The sequence below is a fragment of the Bombyx mandarina genome, chromosome 08 (assembly GCF_030267445.1).
Source record: "Bombyx mandarina strain Sakado chromosome 08, ASM3026744v2".
Classification (NCBI taxonomy): Eukaryota; Metazoa; Arthropoda; class Insecta; order Lepidoptera; family Bombycidae; genus Bombyx; species Bombyx mandarina.
Genome location: NC_143215.1, coordinates 1009650 through 1035612, shown reverse-complemented (window position 1 = coordinate 1035612; position 25963 = coordinate 1009650). Strand labels below are relative to the sequence as shown.

Sequence of the window (25963 nt, the reverse complement as noted above, 5' to 3'; positions counted from 1 at the left end):
TGCTCGGTGGAAAAAAATTTGGAAAATAATATAAAGTATAAAATAATATGTTGAAAGTATAAAGTATAAAATAAAATAATAGTAAATAATATAAAATAATATGAAGTTATTTGTCAAGGGAATTTATTAATATATTCCTTTTAATACTGTATAAACTATTACATGTATATATGTATGTATGTATGTATGTATATATGGAAGTATGTATGTATGTATGTATATGTGATTGTGTATATATCTATTTATATACTTTTTAGTGTATGTATTTGTAAGTTAATATAAATTTCATTGCAACTACCACTATTTAGTCTGCACTACCTTTGGTTGACTGGTAGAGAATGCCTTAGGCATTAAGTCCGCCAATGTAAATTTTACATGAAGCGTAATAAATAATATAAAGACGATCTTGTCGAATATTAATAGTTATTGCTGTGTTCGTATACCTACTACATACGTATTGTATTGCTAATAGCACAATGAGTTTTATAACGATCATTCAATGGAACGCGTGGTTATTCGGGGGATCTTGAGATTCGGATCTGTTCATACAAGTAGCCGATACTTTGACCTATGGGAAGGTCTTTCCTGGCATTCCTTACATTAAGTCTGTAATCCAATCGCATTTGATACGTTAGCACGAAATATATAGAGCATTACGATATGACTGACACGATGATACTATTAATATAACAATACCCCCGATTACTCTCTTTAGACAACCCATACCCTGGGCGAGGAAGGTCAAGTACCTGGGTGTTACCCTGGATGCATCGATGACATTCCGCCCGCATATAAAATCAGTCAGTGACCGTGCCGCGTTTATTCTCGGTAGATTCTACCCCATGATCTGTAAGCGGAGTGAAATGTCCCTTCGGAACAAGGTGACACTTTACAAAACTTGCATAAGGCCCGTCATGACTTACGCGAGTGTGGTGTTCGTTCACGCGGCCCGCACACACATAGACACCCTCCAATCTCTACAATCCCGCTTTTGTAGGTTAGCCGTCGGAGCTCCGTGGTTCGTGAGGAACGTTGACCTACACGACGACCTGGGCCTCGAATCTATCCAGAAATACATGAAGTCAGCGTCGGAACGGTACTTCGATAAGGCTATGCGTCATGATAATCGCCTTATCGTTGCCGCCGCTGACTACTCCCCGAATCCTGATCACGCAGGAGCCAGTCACCGTCGACGCCCTAGACACGTCCTTACGGATCCATGAGATCCAATAACCTTTGCATTAGACGCCTTCAGCTCTAACATTAGGAGCAGGCTTAGGGACCCCGGTAACCGTACTCGTCGAACTCGACAAAGAGTTCGCCGTGCAACCTAACCCATGAATCAGCTCGCCGAGTTTCTCGCCGGATCTTCTCAGCGGGTCGCGATTCCGATCCGGTAGTAGATTCATTCGCGAAGCAGCTGCTCTTGAGCTGTTAGGTCTCCTTCGGAGGCGCTCGGGTAGCTGTTAGCAAATCCCACCCCTCCTGGCTGAGCCTTTGCTCGCCCACGTGTCCTGGTGAAACTGGAAAGGCCTCCGGGCCACCAGTAATCTTTCAATCATAAAAAAAAAAATATAACAATCGCAATTAGCGGCCCACGAAAACTACACAATAGGTTTTACTTTTTTTTTTATTGCTTAGATGGATGGACGAGCTCACAGCCCACCTGGTGTTAAGTGGTTACTGGAGCCCATAGGCATCTACAACGTAAATGCGCCACCCACCTTGAGATATAAGTTCTAAGATCTCAATTATAGTTACAACGGCTGTCCCACCCTTCAAACCGAAACGATTACTGCTTCACAGCAGAAATAGGCAGGTTTGTTTATTGACTATCTATTTACCTTCTGTGCCGTCTGCTACCCGCCACTGAAATATAATTTTCCTCAGAACTTGGTACATCAGTTCATCACAGATTTAATAATAGCGTTTATCACAAAAGATAATCAAGGCATGTGATTCTCTAAATGCATCTTACATTAAGTCGGCCTCGTCTCAGCTGATGTCACCGGGGCATCAAAAGTTTAACTTCAATCATCTTTACGAGGATATTTCAGATCATAATATGTGTAATATTATACGGGATGGATGTACGTTGTGTTCTGTCATGCACAACACCCACTTCCACAGACTGTGAACGGGCTATCTCCAAAAGCGAAGACACGTAAAGGCTGGTGTTGTTTTTATTTATGTGAGGTCTGGGTCACAGTAAACTCTGTGGAGCAACCAAAGATGCGACCGATCGATAATTATTATTTATGATTGTTATTAGATAAAAAGAAATAAAGCGCTCTGAGCTATAATTCTTTGGTTTATAATTCTTGGTGGTAAGATCTCTTGTGAGTCCGCGCGGGTAGGTACCACCACCCCGCCTATTTCTGCCGTGAAGCAGTAATGCGATTCGGTTTGAAAGGTGGGGCAGCCGTTGTAACCATACTGAAACCTTAGAACTCATATTATTATCTCAAGATGGGTGGCGCATTTACGTTGTAGATGTCTATGGGCTCCAGTAACCACTTAACACCAGTGGGCTGTGAGCTCGTCCACCCATCTAAGCAATAAAAAATAAAAACACCGTGGGGAAGAATTCATTCCAGAGCCGGATGGCACGTGTCAAACCAATAATCTTCATTTTGATTATAACGAATAGTCTTTTAACTAAACTTTCGTATAAAGAGACTGCTATGTGACTCCAAGCATTATTAAAAATTATTTTATTTAAAATTTTACTCTGCAGATTTAGGTGTGACAACGATGTTAATTTTGCTAACGATGTTAATCTACCTATTACCAGTATATGTCAACTACGGGTGGGATCTAGCGAATATCAGGAACAAAATAAACTTTTATAAAATACACAAATAGCAAATAACAAACAAAAAGAATGAAAGATGAAAGGATAAGACGTCCGGTGCATTGGTGTTGCGCGATGCACCAGTATTTGAATCCCAGGCGGGTACCAACCACTTAACACCAGGTGAGCTGTAAGATCGTCCACCCATCTAAGCAAAAAAAAAACATAGATTTTTTAAAACAGATACGTTCCCTTTATAGTATTTGCTAGCAAATTACTTCCAACAAAAGTAACAACATAAAAATGTTTAAACCTAGCAACCCTAGCAAACCTAGCAACAAACTACAAATTTATTTAATAAACTGGACACCCTTAGAACCGGTATGTATCATTACCTCTTGGTAGAAAAATGTAAGATAAGGTATCTCTCCAATAAGGTTCAAAATTCGCCCAACCATCACAACAACAACTTAATCCATTCGTATCAATTTCACAAGTCCTTACACAACCATATCAATTACGGAGTCATCGTTCAATCTATTTTAAAAGATATTCCACAAACTGCATGCGGTCACGGAAACCACTGAAATAAGCGTGACATCATTTGTTCCATTACCGTCGACCTGGCCAAGGACGCACGCGGAAAGTAGAGATTCCAAGTCGATAGGGGATAGCGGGACTGACACGGGCTGGTACTGCAACGCTGAACTATAGTCATGGCTTTTGTTTTTTGTTTTTGTTTTAAGGTTCATAACAGTGCACACACACGAATGAAGCTTGCCTAGAACCAGAGAGGATACTAAATACTACCGATCTACATTACATCGTCAATCTTGAGCATGAAGTCTATATTTTCATTTGAAGAAATGGTTATTATTTAAACTAGAACAATGCAGGATTGTCCCAAAACTAAAAGAGCTGACTACCCATAACACAAAGGTCTACCTAACCGTTTCACTTAAGGAAGGTTTGCGAGTTTTAATATTGAGATAATTGGGTTTTGGTTTTTTTTTGGTACATGTTGGGTTTTAGTAATGGTATTAACTTAATATTTCTATTATATTAGGGAGGTTGTTAGGATGTGGATGTTGTTCGGAAACGTGACATATCAGGAAATGATAGAATCATTGATGATTTTATCAGCTCACTCAGTGTTAAGAGGCTTTAGAGGTATTCGAGGGCAACAAATTTTGAATACTGCCGCCTGCTCTTTCAATGAGACACAAATTTGAAGTTTAAATATTAATAATCTTCCCTAGATGTTGGCACTAGAACAAGGTTGCTAAGCCCCATGCATGCGAACATTTGTTGAGGTCCGTAAGCAAATTGCGGCAAGATAAGCGTTACTAGATCTGGCTTCATAGATTTTTGGCCGCATAGATTTTATGAGTGTCAAATCTAATTTTTGTAATAAATTAATATCGCACGTTACTAACAGAGCAACAAATTAGATGTAGCTTCCTACGTCACAGTCTATGACAGTCTTACAAAGTTACAGTAACTGGTATAATTACTAAATTATGAGTCTTTTGATTTCATTGGTTCATTGCACTTTCTAGGGTGCCGCTTGGCTCTGCCCCTGGCATTGCTGACGTCCCTGGGCGAAGGTAGCCACTCACCATTAGGTGGGCAGTATGGTCGTCTATCGTGGTAAAAAAAACTTAGTCCATTGGTAGACAAAACGAGTATACCACCTGGAGATATGAGGAAGAAGTCCTAGATGTAACAAATTATGGTTGTTCCATTCTTCAAAAAGGAACGAACGACTGCTACACCTGTTCCGTATATATGGACATGTCAACGTTATCTAATTTTGCTCATGGAACTTGTTAGTTAAGGTATGGGTGAAACAAGTCCAAAATCAAAACGCTCCCTATATCGTATCGATGTGAATAATTAAAGAGAGCCATAGAGCCATTAGCGCCGATGCTACCTATGGTAAAACCCGTCATTTTTTTTAAATGACTCAGAGAAACTCCCACGCACCACGATCAACACGAAAGACCGTAGCTTTGCCAAATTTAGTCTACCGTTCGGTTCGGACAAGTACCTCAGTTCAATTAGTCACTGTTCCCCATAAGAGGGTCGTCATGTGGGTGGTCTTTCAGAACATTCACTCGCATCAAGTATGCGAGAGAGGGCTTTTGTATTAATAAATGTTTATTTGATCATTTGTATTTTGACCTTACAATCATCCGGTCATGCTCAACCGGATTTGGTGTTCGAATAGAGATTTTTATGGACAAATTAAATAAATAAAACAACATAGAAAATGGTATCTAGTAGCAGTGTTGTGCGCATGGTCTATTCGCTAAGGTATCGGCCACACTTCGACTAAACAACTCAATTCAAACGTTTCCTCTTATGCCAGAATATGCCCCTAGCTTTGATGAACTCGGCGGGCTTTTATATATATTTTTTATTACTGAGATGGTTGGACGAGCTCACAGCCCACCTGGTGTTAAGTGGGTACTAGAGACCATAGACATTAACGACGTAAATGCGCCACCCACCTTGAGATATAAGTTCTAAGGTCTCAAGTATAGTTACAACGGCTGCCCCACCCTTAAAACCGAAACGCATTACTGCGTCACGGCAGAAATAGGCAGGGTGGTGGTACTTACCCGCGCGGACTCACAAGAGGTCCTGCCACCAGTAATTACGCCAATTATAATTTTGCGGGTTTGATTTTTATTACGCGATGTTATTCCTTCACCGTGGAAGGCAATCGTGAACATTTGTTGATTACGTATTTCATTAGAATAATTGGTACCCGCCTGGAATTCGAACACCGGTGCATTGCTCAACACGAATGCACCGGACGTCTTATCCTTTAGGACACGACGACTGCGAAAACTAAACTTAATATAAAATACTAAGTAGATTCTAGAAACTAAGAGATCTCTAAGTGGATTACAAGTGTTCATGAAGGACACCAAACGTAAAGCAATAACTACATCTTGAGAAATTAAGTCTGGAAATTAAATTAACTGCCCGATGGGTACCACTATCCTGTCTACCATACTCGTACTTCTGGTGGGAAGCAGTCATCCAGCTTGGTTAGGACAGCGGTTACACAATAAAATGGAGAGCTCAGGCTCGTGTTGTGACGTCATTCCGTATTGTCTCTCGGTAATGGTAGCCGCAGAATACCAGACGGGCCCTGATATCTACCCGCATTAGCTAATAAATCTAAATACGAACCCAGCTTATCTGCCTGGAAGAAGTCATCCCGATTGAAGGTTAGGACAGCGGTTACACAATAAAATGGAGAGCCTGGCCTCGTGTTGTGACGTCATTCCGTATTGTCTCTCAGCAATGGTAGCCGTTGAATACTAGACTGGCCCTGATATCTACCCGCATTAGCTAATAAATCTCAATACGAACCCAGCCTTGTCTCCACTGCACAGCTGCTTTAAGAGACGTGTTACTTCACAACCTGTGGGTATCGCGTTTGGTATCTGGAACGAAGTGATATATTAAAAATTATATCATACCAAGTTAATATTTTGTTCGATGCTACTAGTCTTATTATGGAGACTTATCTGTATATGTATATATTTGTGTACAACCAATAGAGTTATAGAAATAATACATTAAGGGGAGCTAAGCGAAGATAGGCAGCGTCGCCGCGTTGGCTGTGTCCCTGACATTGACTTGTTACAGGGTGGGTTGCGTGGTCATGTGCTCTTGGAGAATGGACTACAATATCATTAATATAATAACATTATATTGGATTCTGAGCCGGCTACAATGCTGCCGATAATGTGGAACGGAATACCGATTCTTAGGTTGCTAGGGCAATGATCCGATCATGACTAAATTAAAATACGTACTTCGCAGAACAGCCTTACCGAATCAAAACCACCAGCAAAAAACGGTTCAGAATTGGCGGAAGCGTTTTACAAAGATTAAAAGAAAAAAACACATGGACTATTGAATCGTGAAACTGTTATTATTGTTTATGATCCCACAGCCCACCTTACGATGAGGCTACTTCAGTCCTTAAACCATATGTGAGAGGAACCAAAGTCGCAATGGCATGATGGATCCTATCATTTAACGCTGCATGTCTGCTTCGTGGCAGAAATAGTCGGGATGGTTGTACATACCCGTGCAGGCTCATCACGTGACGATTTATGTAAACGCATGCGGGACACAGTCGCATGATATCGATACTAGTACACTGTATATGAGTAATGTTCCTCTGTCATTAGGAAGTCGGTTTAAAGAAAAAATAATATAAATTATTACAGGCTTACAATACAGTATAAAAACAAAACAATAGTACTGTTAAAATTGACACCTTAGAACTCGTGTTTTAAGGTGGGTGGCGGCATTTACGTTGCAGATGTCAATGGGCTCCGATAACTACGTACCACCAGGTGGTCCGTGAGCTCGTCCGCCCATCTGCGAATAAAAAACGTACACAAGCAAAACGTATTGCTAGTATCACTAAAATCATAATTTAAGTGTAAAGTATAATAACATTCCTCGCGTCTCCAAAGACCAAAATGACGCCTTCAGCTCTAACACTAGAAGCAGACTTAGGGACCCTGGTAACCGTACTCGTCGAACTCGGCAAAGAGTTCGACGTGCAACCTAACTTAACCATCTGCCCTCTGAGTTTCTCGCGGGATCATCTCAGCGGTTGGCGATTCCGATCCGGTAGTAGATTCATTCGCGAAGCAGCTGCCCTTGAGTTGTTAGGTCGCCTTTGGAGGCGCTGGTTGAGCCTTTGCTCGCCCACCTGTCCTGGTGAAACTGGAGAGGCCTCCGGACCACCAGTAATCCCTCAAACATAAAAAAAGACCAAACTACTAATTGTACAGGACTCGTTGCAGATCCGTCGTACCATCCGATATATTAAGCTCAATAATACCAAACAAATGTAGGTATTCTCTAAACGACACACAATTAAGATGATACAATTAAAAGTTGATGACATTCGGTTGCTTAGAACGCCCATTACACATGAGATCGCGATAATAATTAGCCTGCCAAAGGATCAGAGACGGTTACGACCAAAACAACCGTACGTGAGGAGGGCAGGGTTACGTCACCCCTCGATAACAGAGCGACGACCACGTATATGGAGCTCGGCTACTGGCGCGGCACGATCCTTCAGTACGCGACGCGACATCGGACAAAACGTACGCGGATTTCAAAATAACACAACACAACACGAAAGTAAAAAAATATAAAAACAATCACCGGTACAATCATGGTGAGTTTTTAAACTTCTATTTTCAAATTTGTTATTTTTAATCCTCACAAAACTCACGAAAATTTATAAATTGTTTTAAAAAAAACAAAAAAAAATATAAACGAATGTTCTATGTTTAGATTGTTTAGAAATTCGAGATTTCATGCAGTTTTTTCGCTTATATTTTTCTCGACGATTCTTTAAATTTAGTAGGTATGCGTTACTTTTAGAGATTATTTTAGTTTCGTAATAATTAAAGCGCGTTATTTTTTTTATTCTTAAACGAAGAAGAAATTCTCACGCTCAATAAATTTAACGTAATACACAAAAAAAGAAATAGATTCGTCAATGTTGTGGGCAGTACATAACTGCATTCTTTTTAGTTTTATTTTTAAAAGCGGTCATCGATAGCACGCGGGACACAGGAGTCAAACGCGATTTGGGAGTATAAAATAGCGGGTTTTTTTTTTCCTATCTAAGCTGATAGCCTTTAGAGGCTATTTCAGCGTAACCTTACCTAGTAGGTGCGTAGGATAGTGAGCTCACAGGACTCAAACTGGAGTGATGCTAACACTGACCCTAGTAAGAGTAGTGCTTCGCAGAATCTACCACTGGATCGGAAAGGCTGAGAAGATCCAGCGAGAAACTCAGTGGGCTGTGTCTGTGGGTTAATTCGCTCGTCGAGCCCTTCGTCGTAAGCGACGGGTTCGACGAGGACGGTGACCGGTGCTTGTGGTACCTAAAAGCACCGTTAATGAATCGGGAAGATCCGTAATGACGTGTGGCGGGTATGCGGTTGCACCCGTCTGTGTAGATTCTGATGCACGAAGTTCACGGTACAGCCAGGCCAAGGCCGAACTCCACTTTGGAGCATGAGATCAGCTGCACTGAGAACTAGAAGAAGAATAGAATATCAGAAACTAGACGTGTTTATTTATTATTTATACGATGTTTTTAAATATGCCTGTTTAACCCTTTGACTGCCGTGTAGGTCATCGGTAGCCTATGTGGCGCACTGAAGTAATTATATTGATTTCTGTTAGTACCTAATCCATTTTTTTTATTGCTTAGCTGCATGGACGAGCTCACAGCCCACCTGGTGTTAAGTGGTTACTGGAGCCCATATACATCTACAAAGTAAATGCACCTCCCACCTTGAGATGTAAGTTATAAGGTCTCAAGTATAGTTATAATTAAAATAACGTATATTTTTTTGAAACAACACCGTTCTTCTCTTTTGTAGAAATCAATTTAACTCTTTCAACGGCTACCCCACTCTTCAAACCGAAACGCATTACTGCTTCACGGCAGAAATAGGCAGGGTGGTGGTACCTACCCGTGCGGACTCACAAGAGGTCCTACCACCAGTGATTACGCAAATTTAAATTTTTGTGGGTTTGATTTTTATTACACGATGTGATTCCTTCACCGTGGAAGTCAATCGTGAACATTTTTTGAGTACGTATTTCATTAGAAAAATTGGTACCCGCCTGGCATTCGAACACCGGTGCATCGCTCAACACGAATGCACCGGATGTCTTATCCTATAGGCTACGACGACTATCGGTGGTCAGAACTGCGGCTGCCTTCCCGACAGCATTTTGTTACTGTTCAATATTAGCGGTTACACTTTATGGTCCACGTCGTCTATCAGCCGGTACTAGGACATGTTCGAAGTCTCAATTGTTTTGGCAACGACAAAGCTTTATCACAACCACTTAGAAATCAACACGATTAGTCCATTATGATATTATCGGGCGTTGTTATTAACATTATTAACACCCGTTATCTAAAATTGCTGTAACCAAATTTGCTGTGAATAATAAGATAATCATGATAGGGCTTATTGTCAAACCTCAGGGAAGGCACAAAAGATGATGTCACACTTTAAAAGACAATTTATCTTTTCATTAGTAAAATATTTCATATAATCTTTACTAATATCGAGATTTAATTTGACTATATTAAAAGACTTTCATGTCTCTACGGTGTTATGTCCTGATGGCGCCACACAACTCGTCATTTCGAATCCTCCCGATCCATTAACGGTGCTTTTAGGTACATCAAGCACCGGTCACCGTTCTCGTCGAATCCGTCGCTTGCGATGAAGGGTTCGGCGAGTAAACTAATCCATAGACACAGCTCACTGAGTTTATCGCCGAATCTTCTCAGTGGGTCGCGTTTCCGATTCGGTGGTAGATTCAGCGAAACGCTGCTCTTGCTAGGGCTAGTGTTAGCAACGTCCCCAGGTTTGACCCCTAAAGCTCACCTACTCGTTAGGTTACGCTGGCATAGTTTCTCAAGGCTACCAGGTTAGGTAGGATTTTATCTCGCCATTAACTGTATTATCTCTATGTGCTGTACATAAAGCATACGTCGTTTGTAGGTTTAGTTGTCCATGGCCCCAGAAATACTGAGACACGCAGTTCAATTTTGCGAGTAAGTTGGCATTCACGTTGACACCTAAGGGTATTGTGGGTTTCGTGTATTTGTCTACACAGAAAAAAATTATGTCAAATAGGCAAAAACGTCATTATGAAAGTGAACATAAATTTTTCAATAACATATACCTACCATATTTTGAGTTTGCCACGTACTTCGAATAAGTTCTAGAACACTCTTCAACGCTCTCAAAAATTCACATTACACAATTCGACATTAACATTTTAATTATGAAAATGAAACAATTAATCACAAAACCCACGAAGAAACGATGAAGTTTAAAAAAAAAAACAACAAATATTTTCAATTTCGTACGACATCACAAACACACACACGAAAAAACATCGCTTTAGTTTATAGCAAATTAATAAAGAGGAAAACAATAAAACAAAACAAAAATAGATTGAATGCGGTTATATTTAAATACGTAATAGTGTCGATGCATTGTATGCTGAATTAGAAAAAGGCAGGGTCAATAGTGACCTGTTACTTGATATTCTCAGGCCGTGGTCAATTGACTAAGGGTTCTAGATTCCTGTTCGCCGCTGCAAAAATACAAAGATCACGGAAACCTCGTTCAACAGACATAGGTACTTCGAAAAATGTAATGTTTTACGTCTTACGCCTTGTACTATATCTTACTTTTTTTTCTACCTATGCTGATAGCCTTGAGAGGCTATTTCAGCTTCATCCTAACGTGTAGGTGAGCTCACAGGGCTCAGACCGGAGTGTTGCTAACACTGGCCCTAGCAAGAGCAGTGCTTCGCAGAATCTACCACCGGATCGAAAACGCGACCCACTGAGAAGATTCGGCGAGAAACTCAGTGGGCTGTGTGTGCGGATATCTCTTACAATTACTGTACGAGTAACAACGAGTGTGGTCACTTGTTCGCAATGTGCACGAATGTTTAGAAATAAGATCGGCTATGTTAACCAAAGCAGTTCACAAAGCGCGAAGATCGGACGACCGATGGGGCAGAAAGATCCTCAAGTGGAGACCACGTACTGGCAGTATCACAAGATAGACCGACGACCTAGTGAGAATCGCTGGGTCACGTTGGATACCAGTGGCAACGGACCGGCCGCACTGGAGGTCACTTGGAGACGCCTGTGTTCAGCATTAGACAGTGGACAGGCTGAGATGATAGCCACACACGACACACCGTGACAATTAGAAACAGAGTTGAACTGGGGAAGTGACCGAAATTAGCTATATAACTTCTACCTATCTGTACTAAAAGGAGCTTAATGTTAAAACTACTAGACTCTCCACAATATTGATTCGTAGAAGGAGCTCTTTGGACACATTGCTCGATAGCAGCTGATGGTGACGGGCAAGATAGAGGGCAAACGTCCCAGAGGACGCGGTCCCAGGAGACGGTAGGATTCGGGCTTGTCTGGATCAAGCTGCACGATGCCCTCCACGAGGCCAAGCAGATGGAGTACGATCGTACAAGAGAGAGTGATGCAGCTGGGGAGTCCACGACCCTCAGTAATGAGGAGAACGACCCAAGGAAGAGGCGGAACTATACTAAAGTGTTATTCAAATCTAAATATTGTGCTAACTACAGTATTATATCTAATTTTTTATATATTTTTTTGAGATTTACGTTTTATTTTTTTTAAACAGAATTAACTGTATATTGAAGTTTGATAGCTTGTTTGATCTTGACGATAAGAGAATTCCAGGTGTTAGATAAACTTTAAAAGTACTTCTAATTTCATCATATTTTAATCATATAATCATATCTAATCATGTTTAATCATATAACTCATTATTTATGTAGGCTCGGTCAAATTAAAAACGAATACGGTTATTTTTTAGAAAGAAAAAACATTTCGAATTTAACATAAACAACAATAATTTAGATAGTTGATGTTCGTTTTTTTTTTGAGGACATCCCTGTTTATTTGGGACACAAAAAGTATTTAATGTTCTCTTCTAGTTCACGAAAATGAGATCGCAAATAAAACACCAGAGACATTTCGGGAATTTTCCTGAAATCATTTATTTTTAAACCAAAACAATAAGATCCATTAAATGTATTTATAGCACTGAAGAGCGCCAGTTTACTTTTGCTGGCCTTACGATCTACTCGCAAGGGTTTTCAAAGATGGCGACGTAAGTTCTTCTCTAAATTATAACATTCCAATTTTAAAGACAAGACGGCGTTATACACTACAATTGAGTCCTCGACCTCATATCTCAAGGTTGGGTGACGGCTTCACGTTATGATATCTATAGGCTTCAATAACCATTTAGCGCTAGGTGGGTCGTGTCGTGACTAACTTCAACCGATAATGCCTAAAACCTAATTTAAAATATTGTTTGTTATTTATTTCCATTAAATGGAGAATATCCGGTCAGTGAAACGATAAAAGATAATAGTTGGTTAATGTAATCACCATTAGCGATAAACTTATTAAATTACCTTGTAATATAATTGTGTTTGTTTGTTTCAATAAAAATAATAAATAATAAAGTAAATTTTCGATTTAGAAAGCCTCCATTTATTGACTTTAGCGGCTGCCCTACCCTTCAAACTGAACACATGACTAATTCGCGGCAGATATTTGGGAGATAGTGGTTTTATACTGTTGCTGACTTCAAAACTACGTTGTACTACTACTGGTTTACACCGTATGGCGATCACATTTCCTACGTTTGCGCGCTAGGGGGCTTTTCCAACTACGTACAAATTTGAGTTAACTTTTACGCTATCGAGACCGTTAAATAACTGGCACTAAGCACATGATATCTATTCGCCAGCGAATCCTTTAGTAGCCTTTTACGGTATCCGCAGAAAGATAATGATTAGTCTAGCCGAAAGAAACTAGCAGTATTTTTAGAGCACACGCAGGTGATAAAATGAAGAATATAGGCTTTTACTATTCTGTTGCTATTTGTTCAATCCAACCTCCTCGTGCAGAGTATGAAGGGATACAACGGCAGTCCGAACTAATAATGCATTAATGTTAAAAAGACGGAATTGACATTTCGTTTCTAATTTCCAAATGTTCATCTAGTTTTAACAATTTATAGAGAGACATATAAACCGTTTATTGAGACCGTATCACATACAAATGTTTGCTCGAATCCAGGCAGATAAACAGAACGTAGGTATACTTGTGCTGATTAAATACGATGAATTTTACGTAGAGTTTTGTACCAAATGATTACGTTTAATTTTCTTTAAGAAGGATATAATGTGCTTTCTATGCGTCTCTCTACCTAACATAAATCTTTCAACTTATTTCTATGAGACAGTTAAATTATTAAAAACAAGCCGCGCGCTCCGGCTCCGCTCGGGTCTTTAACGAAAATTTCTACGATATTTGACATTGTTTTATTTTTTTAAATAAAAGAACACTTATTACGGCATAACTATAATGTTTAGATATATGCTGTCGCGACACTTTTTGTAAATAATAATGTTTCCTACAAAGTCGTAGTACATTATTATATTATATCATCAATAGTTTTCACAGGGCACGCGATGTAAAGAATATTATAGGTAATTTTTTAACACCTTGGGTTACATAATTGGAGTTTTAGTAAGGATCTCTAATCTTTTCAAAAAAGATTATAGCTTATGTCACTCGGGAATAGTGCAGCTTCCAAACAGTGAAATAATTTTTTCAAATCGGTTCTGTAGTTTCGGAGCCTATTCAATACGAACAAACAAATCTTTCCTCTTTATAATATTAGTATAGATAATCTAATAGACAGTTAAATTATTAAAATCATTAAAAACTACATATATTCGGAACTGGTGACATCCTATTTGACGACCTACAACTTCTGTTCCACCACTAAAGCATTGATCGATGAACCCCGTTCCAGAATGAGGTAATACAGACGTTAGCAACAACGATAAATCGATTCACTTCCAATAATCTTAAGATAAGACAAATTCAATTCTTAGCAAGACGATTCACACGTCGGTACTAAAATATATTTTATTTTTGTTGTTGCCGTGTATGAATGAATGAGTTTCTAACTCACTCATAATAGTAGCGATTTACGGAAAATAAAATTCAATTACCTAATGTATACATACATATGTATTTTTTTATTGTTAAATAGGTGGATGAGCTCACAGTTCACCTGGCGTTAAGTGGTTACTGGAGCCCATAGACATCTACAAAGTAAATGCGCCACCGACCTTGAGATATAAGTTCTAAGGTCTCAGTATAATTACAACGGCTACCCCACCCTTCAAACCGAAACGCATTACTGCTTCATGGCAGAAATAGGCAGAGTGGTGGTACCTACCCGCTCGGACTCACAAGAGGTCCATATGTTTTTAAATTATGCATAAAAAATACATACATTAAATCAATAAAAAAAAACATTACACACACTACCATGTATTTGATACAACACACAAACATAATATAAACTCTTTATTTTACTTTATTGTCAAACTTTTGTTATTGCTTAAAGTCTTCGGTCAAACTGAGAATAGATTTAATATTGTTTGTCTTTAATATCATTTATCTTTAATGTAGTTTTGGCGAAATCTTGATTATATTATAGAAGTATAATAGTTTTCAACAATAGAACCATAATAATGTTTAAACTTATAATTTCAATTAATTATAGTCGAATTTTGACTACTGCGTCACCACTAGTATTTATTAAAGGTGTAATAGTTTTAACTTATTTACGGAAAAGTAAAACTTTACATTCTTCCACAAAGTATAGTTACGTCGGTAAGAGTAACGCCATCTATCGCCGAATAGTCGAACGAATATCGAAGGATCTAGTAGCACTTAGAATGCTCGAGAAGTACAACGCCATCTATTGCCAGATAGCGGAAACATAATACTAGCGATGTGTGGAATATTCTCGTTAATTCTAGGGATGTGGTATCGACTATAAAAGCGTTGCAGAGATGGCACGCAGTTAGTTAGTAATCGGAACTCGAAGCGAAACAGGGAACGGATCACCTGAAGCGAAGCCGAAGATGCGAATTGAGAGTTTTAAAGTGTTTGTGAAGTGTTTTAATTGTTCTAAGTGTTGAATACCTACAGTTTTTAGTTGTACTTTGCATTTATTTATCCCGAACCCCAGCACGTGACAGTATCTTTTGTCTCGAGATAATCTAAAAATAATGATAGTAATTGATGTATAAGTATAATATCGTCCATGTATATGACTCAATTCGCGTTACTCACTCCGCCTAGTACGAGTATTTACGTAGAATTACAAAATTTTCATCGTCTCTCACGTGCACCCACTTGTTAGTATCGTTCCACTTTCGATTATATTTATTCGATTCTTAGGGTTGAAATTTCCTAAATCGTATAATCCAAAATAGAAGTGCAGTCGATCATCCATTATCAAAAAGTTTTTGTCTATTATCGAAAAGATAGAAGAGAGATAGAAATGAAGAAAGAAAAAGTTGTTTTTATTATTTAGGAGAAATATTAATTTATTAAAATATATCGCATTGTAAGTAATAAAAAAATAAGCTATAAATAAAACTTTGATTATGCAACCAAAGTAAGAGCACAATAATCTTTTGCTCGAATTTCATCTCACGCAAAAACATCTACATACATAGACAATATAAAAATATATCTATATAGAGAGGAATTCGCATAGATGAGGTTTAGAACGCTTTTTCCTTAAGTGACGATTTCTGCAAGACGAATCCTTGCCTTTTGTTTCGGATAATAATAATCGATTTGCCTCGAATCCAATCATAATAATATGTTATAATGACAAGACCTATCTAGAATCAGTCGTTACCGAAGCTAATATTGCGGTAGATTCCGATGAAACCGGATAGATAATACGCGCAAGTCATCAACACGCCTTATTTATTATTGAATTTAATGGAACTAGAGGTCCCGCAGTAGTCGAAATTCGACTATAATTAATTGAAATTATAAGTCTGTACACTATTATGATTCTATTTTCAAAGCCAAGACTACACTATACTACACTATAGAAAAATATTAATGAAGACAAACAATATTTAATCTATTGTCAATTTGACCACAGACGTCAAGAACAAAAGTTTGACAATAACTAAATAGTATGCATGCGTGTGTGCATTGCGTGCGTCAAATACATGTTAGTGTGTGTAATATTTTTTTTTGATTTTTTTGATTTGATTTAATGTATTTTTTAAGCGTAATTTAAAAAAAATATTAACATTCTGCACTCCTTCTCTATATTCTCTATAAGTGTGGGAAATTTCATACTCCTCCGTCCGCGCAATTTTCGTAAAAAGGGATACAAAGTTTTTCCTTCACGTATTAATATATAGATACACAAAAAGTAAAAAAATAAATCCATTAAGTAGTTGGCAGCCCTATATTGACACAGTTCAATGATAAACGGGCAGGTGGTCAGCCAATAGCACGGCACCACTCCGGTGACTAAGCACACAGCGAATTATTTTCCTCCGACACGACAGCAGGATCGCGATCCGACGCTATTATAGTTACGCTACACTATTCGACATTGGTGTCGTGTGAAACGACCGAAAACTGAGTAATCTGAATGTTTATTTTTTTGTTTGCATTTTTAGATTTACGCTTGTGATCTACACAGTAAAATATACTTTAGTGTAAAATCAGACGCGAGTACTGACGGATCTTCTTTATTTTTATGCGCTACCTAATCGCTAGCCTAAGGGAGTATTCCAACTTAGCGCGGACCGGTAGGTGAGCTTACGGGCTTAACCTGAGAGAATTGCCAACACTAGCCCTAGCAAGAGCAGTGCTTCGCTGAATCTACAACCGGATCGGAATTGCGACACACTTTTTTTATTGCCCTTGTAGGCAGACGAGCACATGGCCCACCTGATGATGAGTGGTTACCGTCGCCCATGGACTTCAGCAATGCCAGGGGCAGAGCCAAGCCCCTGCCTAGCGCAAAGAAGACGTGTCTAAGGGCTAGTTCGCATGTCGAACTCTTCGTCGGACTCTTAATGCATACGACAATTCTTCATCCCGCAAAGTCTATTTTGTTCACATCGTCTCATGACTGATCGCGTGGTTACCGAATACCGTTGCGTAACATCCTTAAATTCCTTAGCTAAGATGAACAAATTGGTGAAATTTTAGGGGCACACACACACACACACACACAAGTGTAACAATTCCAAGTCGCAATGAACTCTTCTAAGAGGTGTTATGATGAAAAAGTGATGACCGTAATAGTCTCATAATATCACAGTTGGTTTTCGCTCAATAAGTCGTAGTTCTATCATAGTATATAAATAGTACAGACGTAACTTTTCTGGTGTGAATCGGCCTTTATGCATTATTGAGTATTGACTGAGAGCGATATAGGTAATAGAGGTTTAAACCAGTTGGCACAAGGTCTGTTTTATGCCCGCAAATAGTCCCCATCTACTCATTCTTCTCTGGATAGGTATTAGTATGATACTGTGATGATAATGTCGTATTTGTGAATTTGGTACGAGAATCAGATAGCCGTGCCACACAATTTTCTCCAAATCCCATTTTTTATGAACTGTATATTATCTGCAATTAGTGCTTATCTGAGGGGAAAAGATATAGCTTGCAAAAGCCCTTATCCAATGACAGTTTCTTTGTTTAGCAAAATGCTGCTAAACAAATTCCAATTTCTCAAATTTCCTCAATATCCTGTTTCCAAATAAAGATAGCTAGATCATTGAGTCATTTATACAATTGTACCATACTCGTGATTGAAAGTAAGCACAGTAATATCATGAGAAACGATGCGGCTGTCACAAGCATCAGCATGATCAAGCATGACGCGATAAACATGCTGGCATCGATATAATTGATGATACATTAATTCATCACACAGTTCCATGTGTGCAGTAAATCATTTACTTAATATACTTTGTACAATCACTCGCTTAGTCCTCACAGTATCGTGTGCGGTCCTAGTAAGTAGACATGCGTCGATTATAAAGAGCTTAAGAGTACGGTTACCAGTGATAAAAGATGAATTTAAGAATATTATTTGAAAAAAAAAAAACGCAATTCATCAACTTTTTTCTTCATCACACGCAATGTAACACAATCGAAAATCAGTTGATGCATAAGGTCAAAGACCTCGTGGGACGAAGGATTGCTGGTTTTGCTTTAGATTGCGGGTATAGAAAGCACGAATTCGTTGAAAAACATCTCTACCTCTGGTTCCAATAAAATAAAATAGCTTTTTTATTACTACACATTATCTTTTAATTCTTTTAAAAACAAATTAACACCTTTTTATTTGAAAAGAAAAAAATGGAAATACAAAAGTTTTATAATGAAATGTTTCTGTGTGAACACATAAATCCCACAACGCCTACTATGTGTGAGATAATCGTTCGAGTCAATAATATACTTTACTCTTATACAAATATGTTTATTGACAGTTTTTATAGACCTCTATATAGGTGACAACTGTATGTTTTATGGGTTCTTGTTGTACTAGCGAACAAAAAGCTCTTCAAAATGAGTTAATTATTTTATAAATACAAGCCTTCGACAGAGCAAAGACCAACTTATGATAATAAATCTTGAATCCAATAAATGACAATATTTTAAAATTACCTTTTTCATTAAGAACTAGCTGACCCGGCAGACTTCGTAGTGCCTCAATCGATAAATAAAAGACCTAAGCTTTTGTATAAAATTAACTTAAAAAAACCAAAAGGAATCATTCCGACAGGGGACACATCAAAGGAAAAACAAAATTGTTTGTTTTTATATAATTCCGTGCATTTTCATATTTATTTAAACCGTTTATACCTTCTCTGGACTTCCACGAATAATTCAAGACCAAAATTAGCCAAATCGGTCCAGCCGCTCTCGAGTTTTAGCGAGACTAACGAACAGCAATTCATTTTTATATATATAGATAGATAGAAGATTAAATCGATAAAAATGCGATTTTATTAATATTCGACGGCTGTAGTTATTGTGGCGATATAATGATAGAGTCCACATCACATCACCGCGAATGTCGCCACGCACCTTGAAATTCCACTACCCCCATGCAATTTAGAATTTGCTGACAGTTTGCGACAGCTCTAAATTAAATAACTTATCCAACAAACACACGAACGATAAGATTATATTATTGTTATCATTACATTACTGGAAAACCATTTCCTATGATTCATAACAGAAAAAAACAGCGACCGATTCTAAGAGGATAATACACCCTGTACCTAGTCAGGTCATAAATTCTGTCACATGTTTAATGTAAAATAACTGAAACAAGTTTATTCATTATGTAACCATTCATATACCAAAATGAACTTAACAAAACATAGATTCTTATGACACTAAAGTTTATTCAAAATGACCTCCGTGATTTTGAATACAGGCCTTCAATCTGCGCGGCCAGTCGTCTATCGCAGCACGAACGAGGTCCATGTCAATATCGGCGGCTGCCTTAATCAAGGATGTCTTGAGTGACTCCAAATTGGGATGAGGCTTTGAGCACGCCTTTTCCTCCAAGTGTTGCTATATCTTGTAATCTAACGGATTCAAATCTGGACTGGAGGAGGGCCAGTCTTCGTGCCGGATGAAGTCGATTTCACGCGCCGCCAGCCAATCTTGTGTGCTCTTCGCTCTATGAGCTGGCGCTGAATCTTGTTGGAATACCCAGTGCCTGTTATTAAACATGGTATGAGAAACAGGTTCCACAAGGTTCGTCAGGACTGTATTTTGATACACAACTGCATTCGTTTTTACACCTTTCTCACAAAAATGTACCTCTGTTAAGCCCCAATAAGAAACTCCCCACTATACCATGAGCGAGGATGGAAAATGACCTCGTTGGACTCGCGGAATACGGTTGCTCGCTTCTTCACTACTGTGTGCGTACACCTTATCATTTTGTTTGTTGTAGCTCTCTTCTACGGTAAAAATTTTTTCATCCGAAAAAAGAATTTCCCGATATTTTTTTCCCGCGTACCGCTTCAACAAAGCGCGGCATCTCTTCAGTCTCAGGTCCATTAGACGAGCATTCAAACGATGTCCTGTTTTTCTTCGATATGCCCGAAGCCCTAAGTCTTCATTTAACACCCTTTTCACCGTGGTCCTGCTTAACCCCATCTGAAGGGCCAACAGTTTCTGCTTACGTTTGGGATTTCTTTGAATTCGCGCCTTCACAGCTTTTATCACTGCTGGAGTCCTAACAGACCGAGGGCGACCACTACTTGACCTGTCATCTACACTAGAGTCTTCATTGTATCGTTTGATGGTACGATAAACGAATCTTTTGGTTATATTCAAATTTTTCAGTATGTTAAAAATTTGAATTGGCGCGTAACCGGAACGATGCAACGCAATAACTGCAACACGGTCTTCTTTAAGCGTCCACTCCATATTTAAAAATGAGTAAAATTCTAAAAGTATACATTTTTATTTTCATGAACAATTCGAAATTCGAATTCAATAAACTTTTTTGTGGCCAGCATTCTAAAAGAAAAGTTTTAACTGTGTGACAATACTTATGACCTGACTAGTTATATTCGGTGCTGTGAGATGACCGGCAGCTTGAAGTTATTCAGTCAAGCATAATTTAAGTTATCCCTGATTTAAAATTAGGTAGGTAATATTTAAAAGCTGGAATAGTCCCTTAGGCTACCAACGAATAGGTAGGGCGAAAAAAAAGATTTTCATGACAAATTTATATCATTTATTCATTTATATTTATATTATAAAACATTAGAATGCGTAGTATGGTGTTTTCGTCACCAATACCACCAATAATAATTAATAGGTAAAGCAAAAACTTTGTACCCCTTTTTACGAAAATCGCGCAGACGGGAGGAGTATGAAATTTCCCACACTTATGGACAATATAGAGAAGGAGTGCATGCTAATATTTTTTTAATTATGCATAAAAATATTATACACATTACCAAATGTATTTGACACAATAGATATATAAATACTCCATGTATATTGTCAATCTTTTGTTAGTGTTTAAAGTCTGTGGTCAAATTGAGAATAGATTAATATTGTTTGTCTATAGTGTGTCTTGAATCTGTGATTATAGAAGTATAACATGTCTTTGACGCTAGAAACCTTGGTAATGTTCAAACTTATAATTTCAATTAATTATAGTCAAATTTCGAGTACTGGGGGAACACTAAATCAAATCTCGGTTTTCTCTAGTGGTAGAAAGTGTCATATACTAGTAGGTACAGCAACAGACCACTATGTCTATGGCCAAATAAAGTATTATCAGCCAATAGTTTTACCACCAATGGAATGTACTGGAATTTTCGGCCTCACGCTTCAATACGTACGATGCCATGTCTACGGGTTACGGTAACAGCTCAACATCAAGCACGCTGTAGAGAGAGAGAGAGAGAGAGAGTATTCTTTATTGTACACCAAAAAACAAATAAACAGTGCGATACATTAAACACAAAAAGTACAATTGGCGGTCTTATCGCTAAGAGCGATCTCTTCCAGACAACCATCAGGTGGACAAGAATCGTTTGGAAACGAACTACGCGCGGTGTACCAAATATACAGTAATACACAATGTATTATAATATAATAATAATGTAGCTAAAATAAAGCTGTAAGCTCCATTAACCAATTAAAGTAGTAATATCCAACCATCCAATTAGGGCAGCCAAGCGTCAAAGCCCTTAATACTTTCACATTAAAATCGAATTTACATTAAATTGGGGGTTAAGCTATATTATCGTGAAACACACAATGTTATCTATGCTATGGATAAACTCAATGTTTTAATGAAAATTCTCAATATGGTATTACATTCATACAAAACGTTTATTCATTCAATAAAAATAAAATATATCTATAGTGTTATTTGATTTCATTTTCAATAAAATATTAATTAATATCAAATTATTATGCCACATTAACTATGCGATAAGTTATTCTAATTCAAAATAAATAAAAAAATAAATAAGGAACATAACAGGAAACCAAAATTATCAAACAAAAATAATGTTCTTTTATTTAATTATTATTAGACTAGTAACGTAATTTAAAAAAAATACTTTAAGGTTTTGGGTAAATAAATGTGGTTGTATCTAATTATAGAAAAAATAAAATAAAATTAGTCATCTTTTAGTTTGAGTTTCTTTTACAATACTATCAACATCGATTGTTATAATGCCTAAACGTGGCGTGCTACCTTTGTCGTACTAAAAATATCTTTAACGTGTTGTAGACATACAAGAAGTCGTGTATTATAATAAAACAGCATTTCTCAAATTCATTCGATCTAAAATCGTCGAGATTGTGTCAGCCTTGACCTTGCAACGCGCCCTACAACGTCCCTAAGTTATGAGCTGAAGCGTTATAAGCCGCCCCACCTTTCAAACCGGAACGCTATATTGGTTCGCGGCCGAAATAGAATACATAAAAGAAGTCCTACCACCAGTGGTAGTTAGAGAGAGGGAGAGAAAGAGTCATCTTCGTGACACCGAAATTAATTTGCGTTGTAATTAAAACTCCGTGGGCTGTGTCTATTGGTTAATATACTCTTCGAGCCCTTTGTTCGCAAGTGTTCGCCGTTCGCAAGCGGCGGGTTCGACGAGGACTATGATCGGTGCTTGTGGTACCTAAAAGCACCGTTAATAGATCGAAAACGCTAATACCTGTCTTCTTTTATGTAGTCTATTCATATACACTCAATCCTTAATAGCTCATAATAATGAGGCAATTAATTAAAAAGTATAATAATATAACACTATTTTTCTTATTTAAATTAAGATTACGTATACGTTTTTTTAATTATTCTTTACGTGTTGCATAAATATTCGTTCATAATTACAACACAAAAAAACATGCCCGAAATTATTAAAACTCGAATCATCCGCTACCTCTTGTTAATCAATACAAACGTTAATATATTCATAGCACGAGTTATCCGGCTTCCGAATAAAGACGGTGACACGATTCCTAACGAGTTCGTCTTGTCCTTAAATAAGGGCCGGTGCACAGCTGGACGGTTTTATGCCGCTGTGTTGTGGGTCTTTATAAACGTGATCATAATATTAATTAAATACTTGTTTTCACTGCCCTATAAAAGGGCCCGTAGTCGATAAACTTCAAAGTCGCTTCCCTGTTTGCGACATGGCTTCTATTAAACATCAATAAACAGTGTTTTTAGGGGAAATCTGGAATAGAATACAATGATACGCGCTAGGGTTCGGGATAAATGAAAATTTGACCAAATTGAATCTGTTTTACCACTTAGAACACTTTAAAATTCTCAATTCACTTCTTCCGCTTCGCTTCATGCGATCCGTTCGCTGTTTCGCTTCGACTAGAACCGCTTACTTATTGCCTTTGTGTTTTCTCTGCAACGCTTACGTCGATACGACATCCCTAGGATTATCGAGAACATTCTTGACAAGTCGAGTAGTTTCGATTTCCGCTATTCGATAATAGATGGCGTTGTACTTCTCGAGCGTTCTCGATTTTACTAGATCTTTTGATATTCTACTATTTGATGATAAATTGCGTTGCGCTTACCGGCATAACAATACGTAAAAAAATCTTACTAACATAAATAGTACGAGAAGAATGAACGGACACGAATCCCCGACCTTCGGTGCAACAGTCCGGGGCGCCAGCTACCGCACCACCGAGTCAGTCTTGTCTCATATAATTGTCATTACATTCGATTTAATTACTGAACCCGCTCGCGTGCGACAATTACATATAAAATGCCACGAGAATAGTTTGAACGTTTCTCGTAATAAACGTTGGTCGCATCACGTTGTTCTATGCCTATATTTAGAACGCGCGCAATCCTTGAGTAACAAAAGAAAATTAAATAATAACAAGCAGTTGTTGATTCCATCACGTGTGTTTTTATGCCCGCAGGTACACAGGCTCTGCCTAATTCTACCGCGAATGCAATGAACTTAATGTAACTACATTTCATTTTTATGTTTAAAACACTGATTAACACTGAATGGCCTAATGTACCATTTTTGGATTTCATCGGTTGGTCAAGGATTTCACGGCCTAGCCTAGAGACAAGTCTTTACTCGAGTCTATATACATAACAAAGCTTACGATGGATACCCCTTGCTATCCATCTTATGACATGAGGTGGAAGTTTCAAATGTATTGTTCCTTGGCTGCCTCATCCCTCAAACCAGAATGCATGATTGCTCCGCGGCCAAAATATGTAGTAGTACCTACCACTACTAAAATTGCATTACATCTATATTAATTAATATAAGTGTTCCGACACTCCGTGAATAATCCGTGATAGTTTCCTTATTTATTATTACTTAGTATCAACTTTTTTTTTTATTTCAAAGTGGGTGGCGCATTTACGTTGTAGATGTCTATGAGCTTTAGTAACCACTTAACACCAGGTGGGCCGTGAGCTCGTCCATCCATCTCAGCAATAAAAAAAAAAAAAAAAGAAACAGCGCACCACCACCCGAAATGATGACCACGACCACTCTGCCAAGAGTCCATACGACTGAGAGCATCAACCGAGCTGATGCTTAGTAGCTCTTTAGCAAAATGCTATTTTCTCATTGAACAATCAACAGAAAAAATAGCTTCATTTCTGTTAATCCAACTTAAGCCACTCCGGTCAAGTATTAACTGGATCTCGCCCACAGTTTCCTTTTTTTTCACTGGCACAATATTTTGTCGTATTTAGTTCATTTATTTCTGTTCTTATTATCATCTAAGTGTAAATGCTTTGTTTTAACTCTAGTACTTTGATATGCGGATATTAGCAGTGCTCATCATTCCGCATAATGTACATCCATTACCCTGAGCCCTGAAAAGTTGCTACCACAGAACCCTTAGATATGACATAGCAACATTTGAATACATCACTATAATATGAAAAAAAGGTTCAAGATTGAATCAATAGCTCTGCTCTTAGTAATGAAGATTTAGCTTAGAAAGAATATAAATTAAAGGTATTCTATTTACTACTACGAACCGAAAATATGACAATAGTGGTTATTTCGAGAGAGCAGTCACATTTATGTACTCTCTCTCTCTTTCTCTCTCTCTCTCTCTCTCTCTCTCTCTCTCTCTCTCTCTCTCTCTCTCTCTCTCCCCAGCTATTTATTCCACATGGTGGTGGGTTCAGTTTTCTTCACTTTACTCCTCCACTTCGCTCTGTCTTCGACATCCTCGTCAGCAACATTGCATTCTCTTTTGTCCTAAAGCACTACATCCTTCCACCTTGTCTTGGGTCTATTATATTAACAGTCATGTACGTATATTCCAATTCATGACCGAACAGCCTCTTATCCAGTACGATAATTTGACCTTCGCAATGCTATCACAATGTATCAAGAGACAGACGGAATACATTATCATTATGTATCCTGTCGTTGAGTCTCAAAAACCATCGGACATAGGAAATGACTCCATCGCAATCACTTATGAATAGCTTAACAAAAACATGGCCAAATACAGAGAGAGCCTACAGTACAGGTATGAGACCTATTTATAAACAAGATGATGTCATCATATAAATGCATGATACACATCAGTGGCTGAGTAGCTTTTTATTGTGGTATCACTTGGTT

General features: G+C 38.1%; 2 protein-coding genes across 8 annotated transcripts in view; one reads left to right on the top strand and one right to left on the bottom strand.

Moving 5' to 3' along the window:
- Nucleotides 1-25963, bottom strand: part of LOC114244964 (uncharacterized) — a 70616-nt gene that overhangs the window by 6251 nt on the left and 38402 nt on the right. For 4 of the 6 annotated variants that reach the window (XR_016323370.1, XM_089728975.1, XM_089728973.1 and 1 more), the window contains one exon: nt 6182-6255. The exons of the other annotated variants lie outside the window; for them this stretch is intronic. Coding sequence is in view for 3 of the 4 variants with exons in the window: in XM_089728975.1 (XP_089585101.1) it covers nt 6182-6255 (74 nt within the window). In the remaining variant the exon portion in view is untranslated. The remainder of the gene's footprint in view (nt 1-6181; nt 6256-25963) is intronic. 6 annotated transcript variants of the gene reach the window in all.
- Nucleotides 7866-25963, top strand: part of LOC114244937 (transforming growth factor beta-1-induced transcript 1 protein) — a 38162-nt gene continuing 20064 nt past the window's right edge. The window contains exon 1 of one of the 2 annotated variants that reach the window (XM_028176897.2): nt 7866-8021. In XM_028176897.2, the coding sequence (XP_028032698.1) occupies nt 8019-8021 (3 nt within the window). In that variant the 5' untranslated portion in view covers nt 7866-8018. The remainder of the gene's footprint in view (nt 8022-25963) is intronic. The other variant, XM_028176896.2, reaches the window with a different exon arrangement.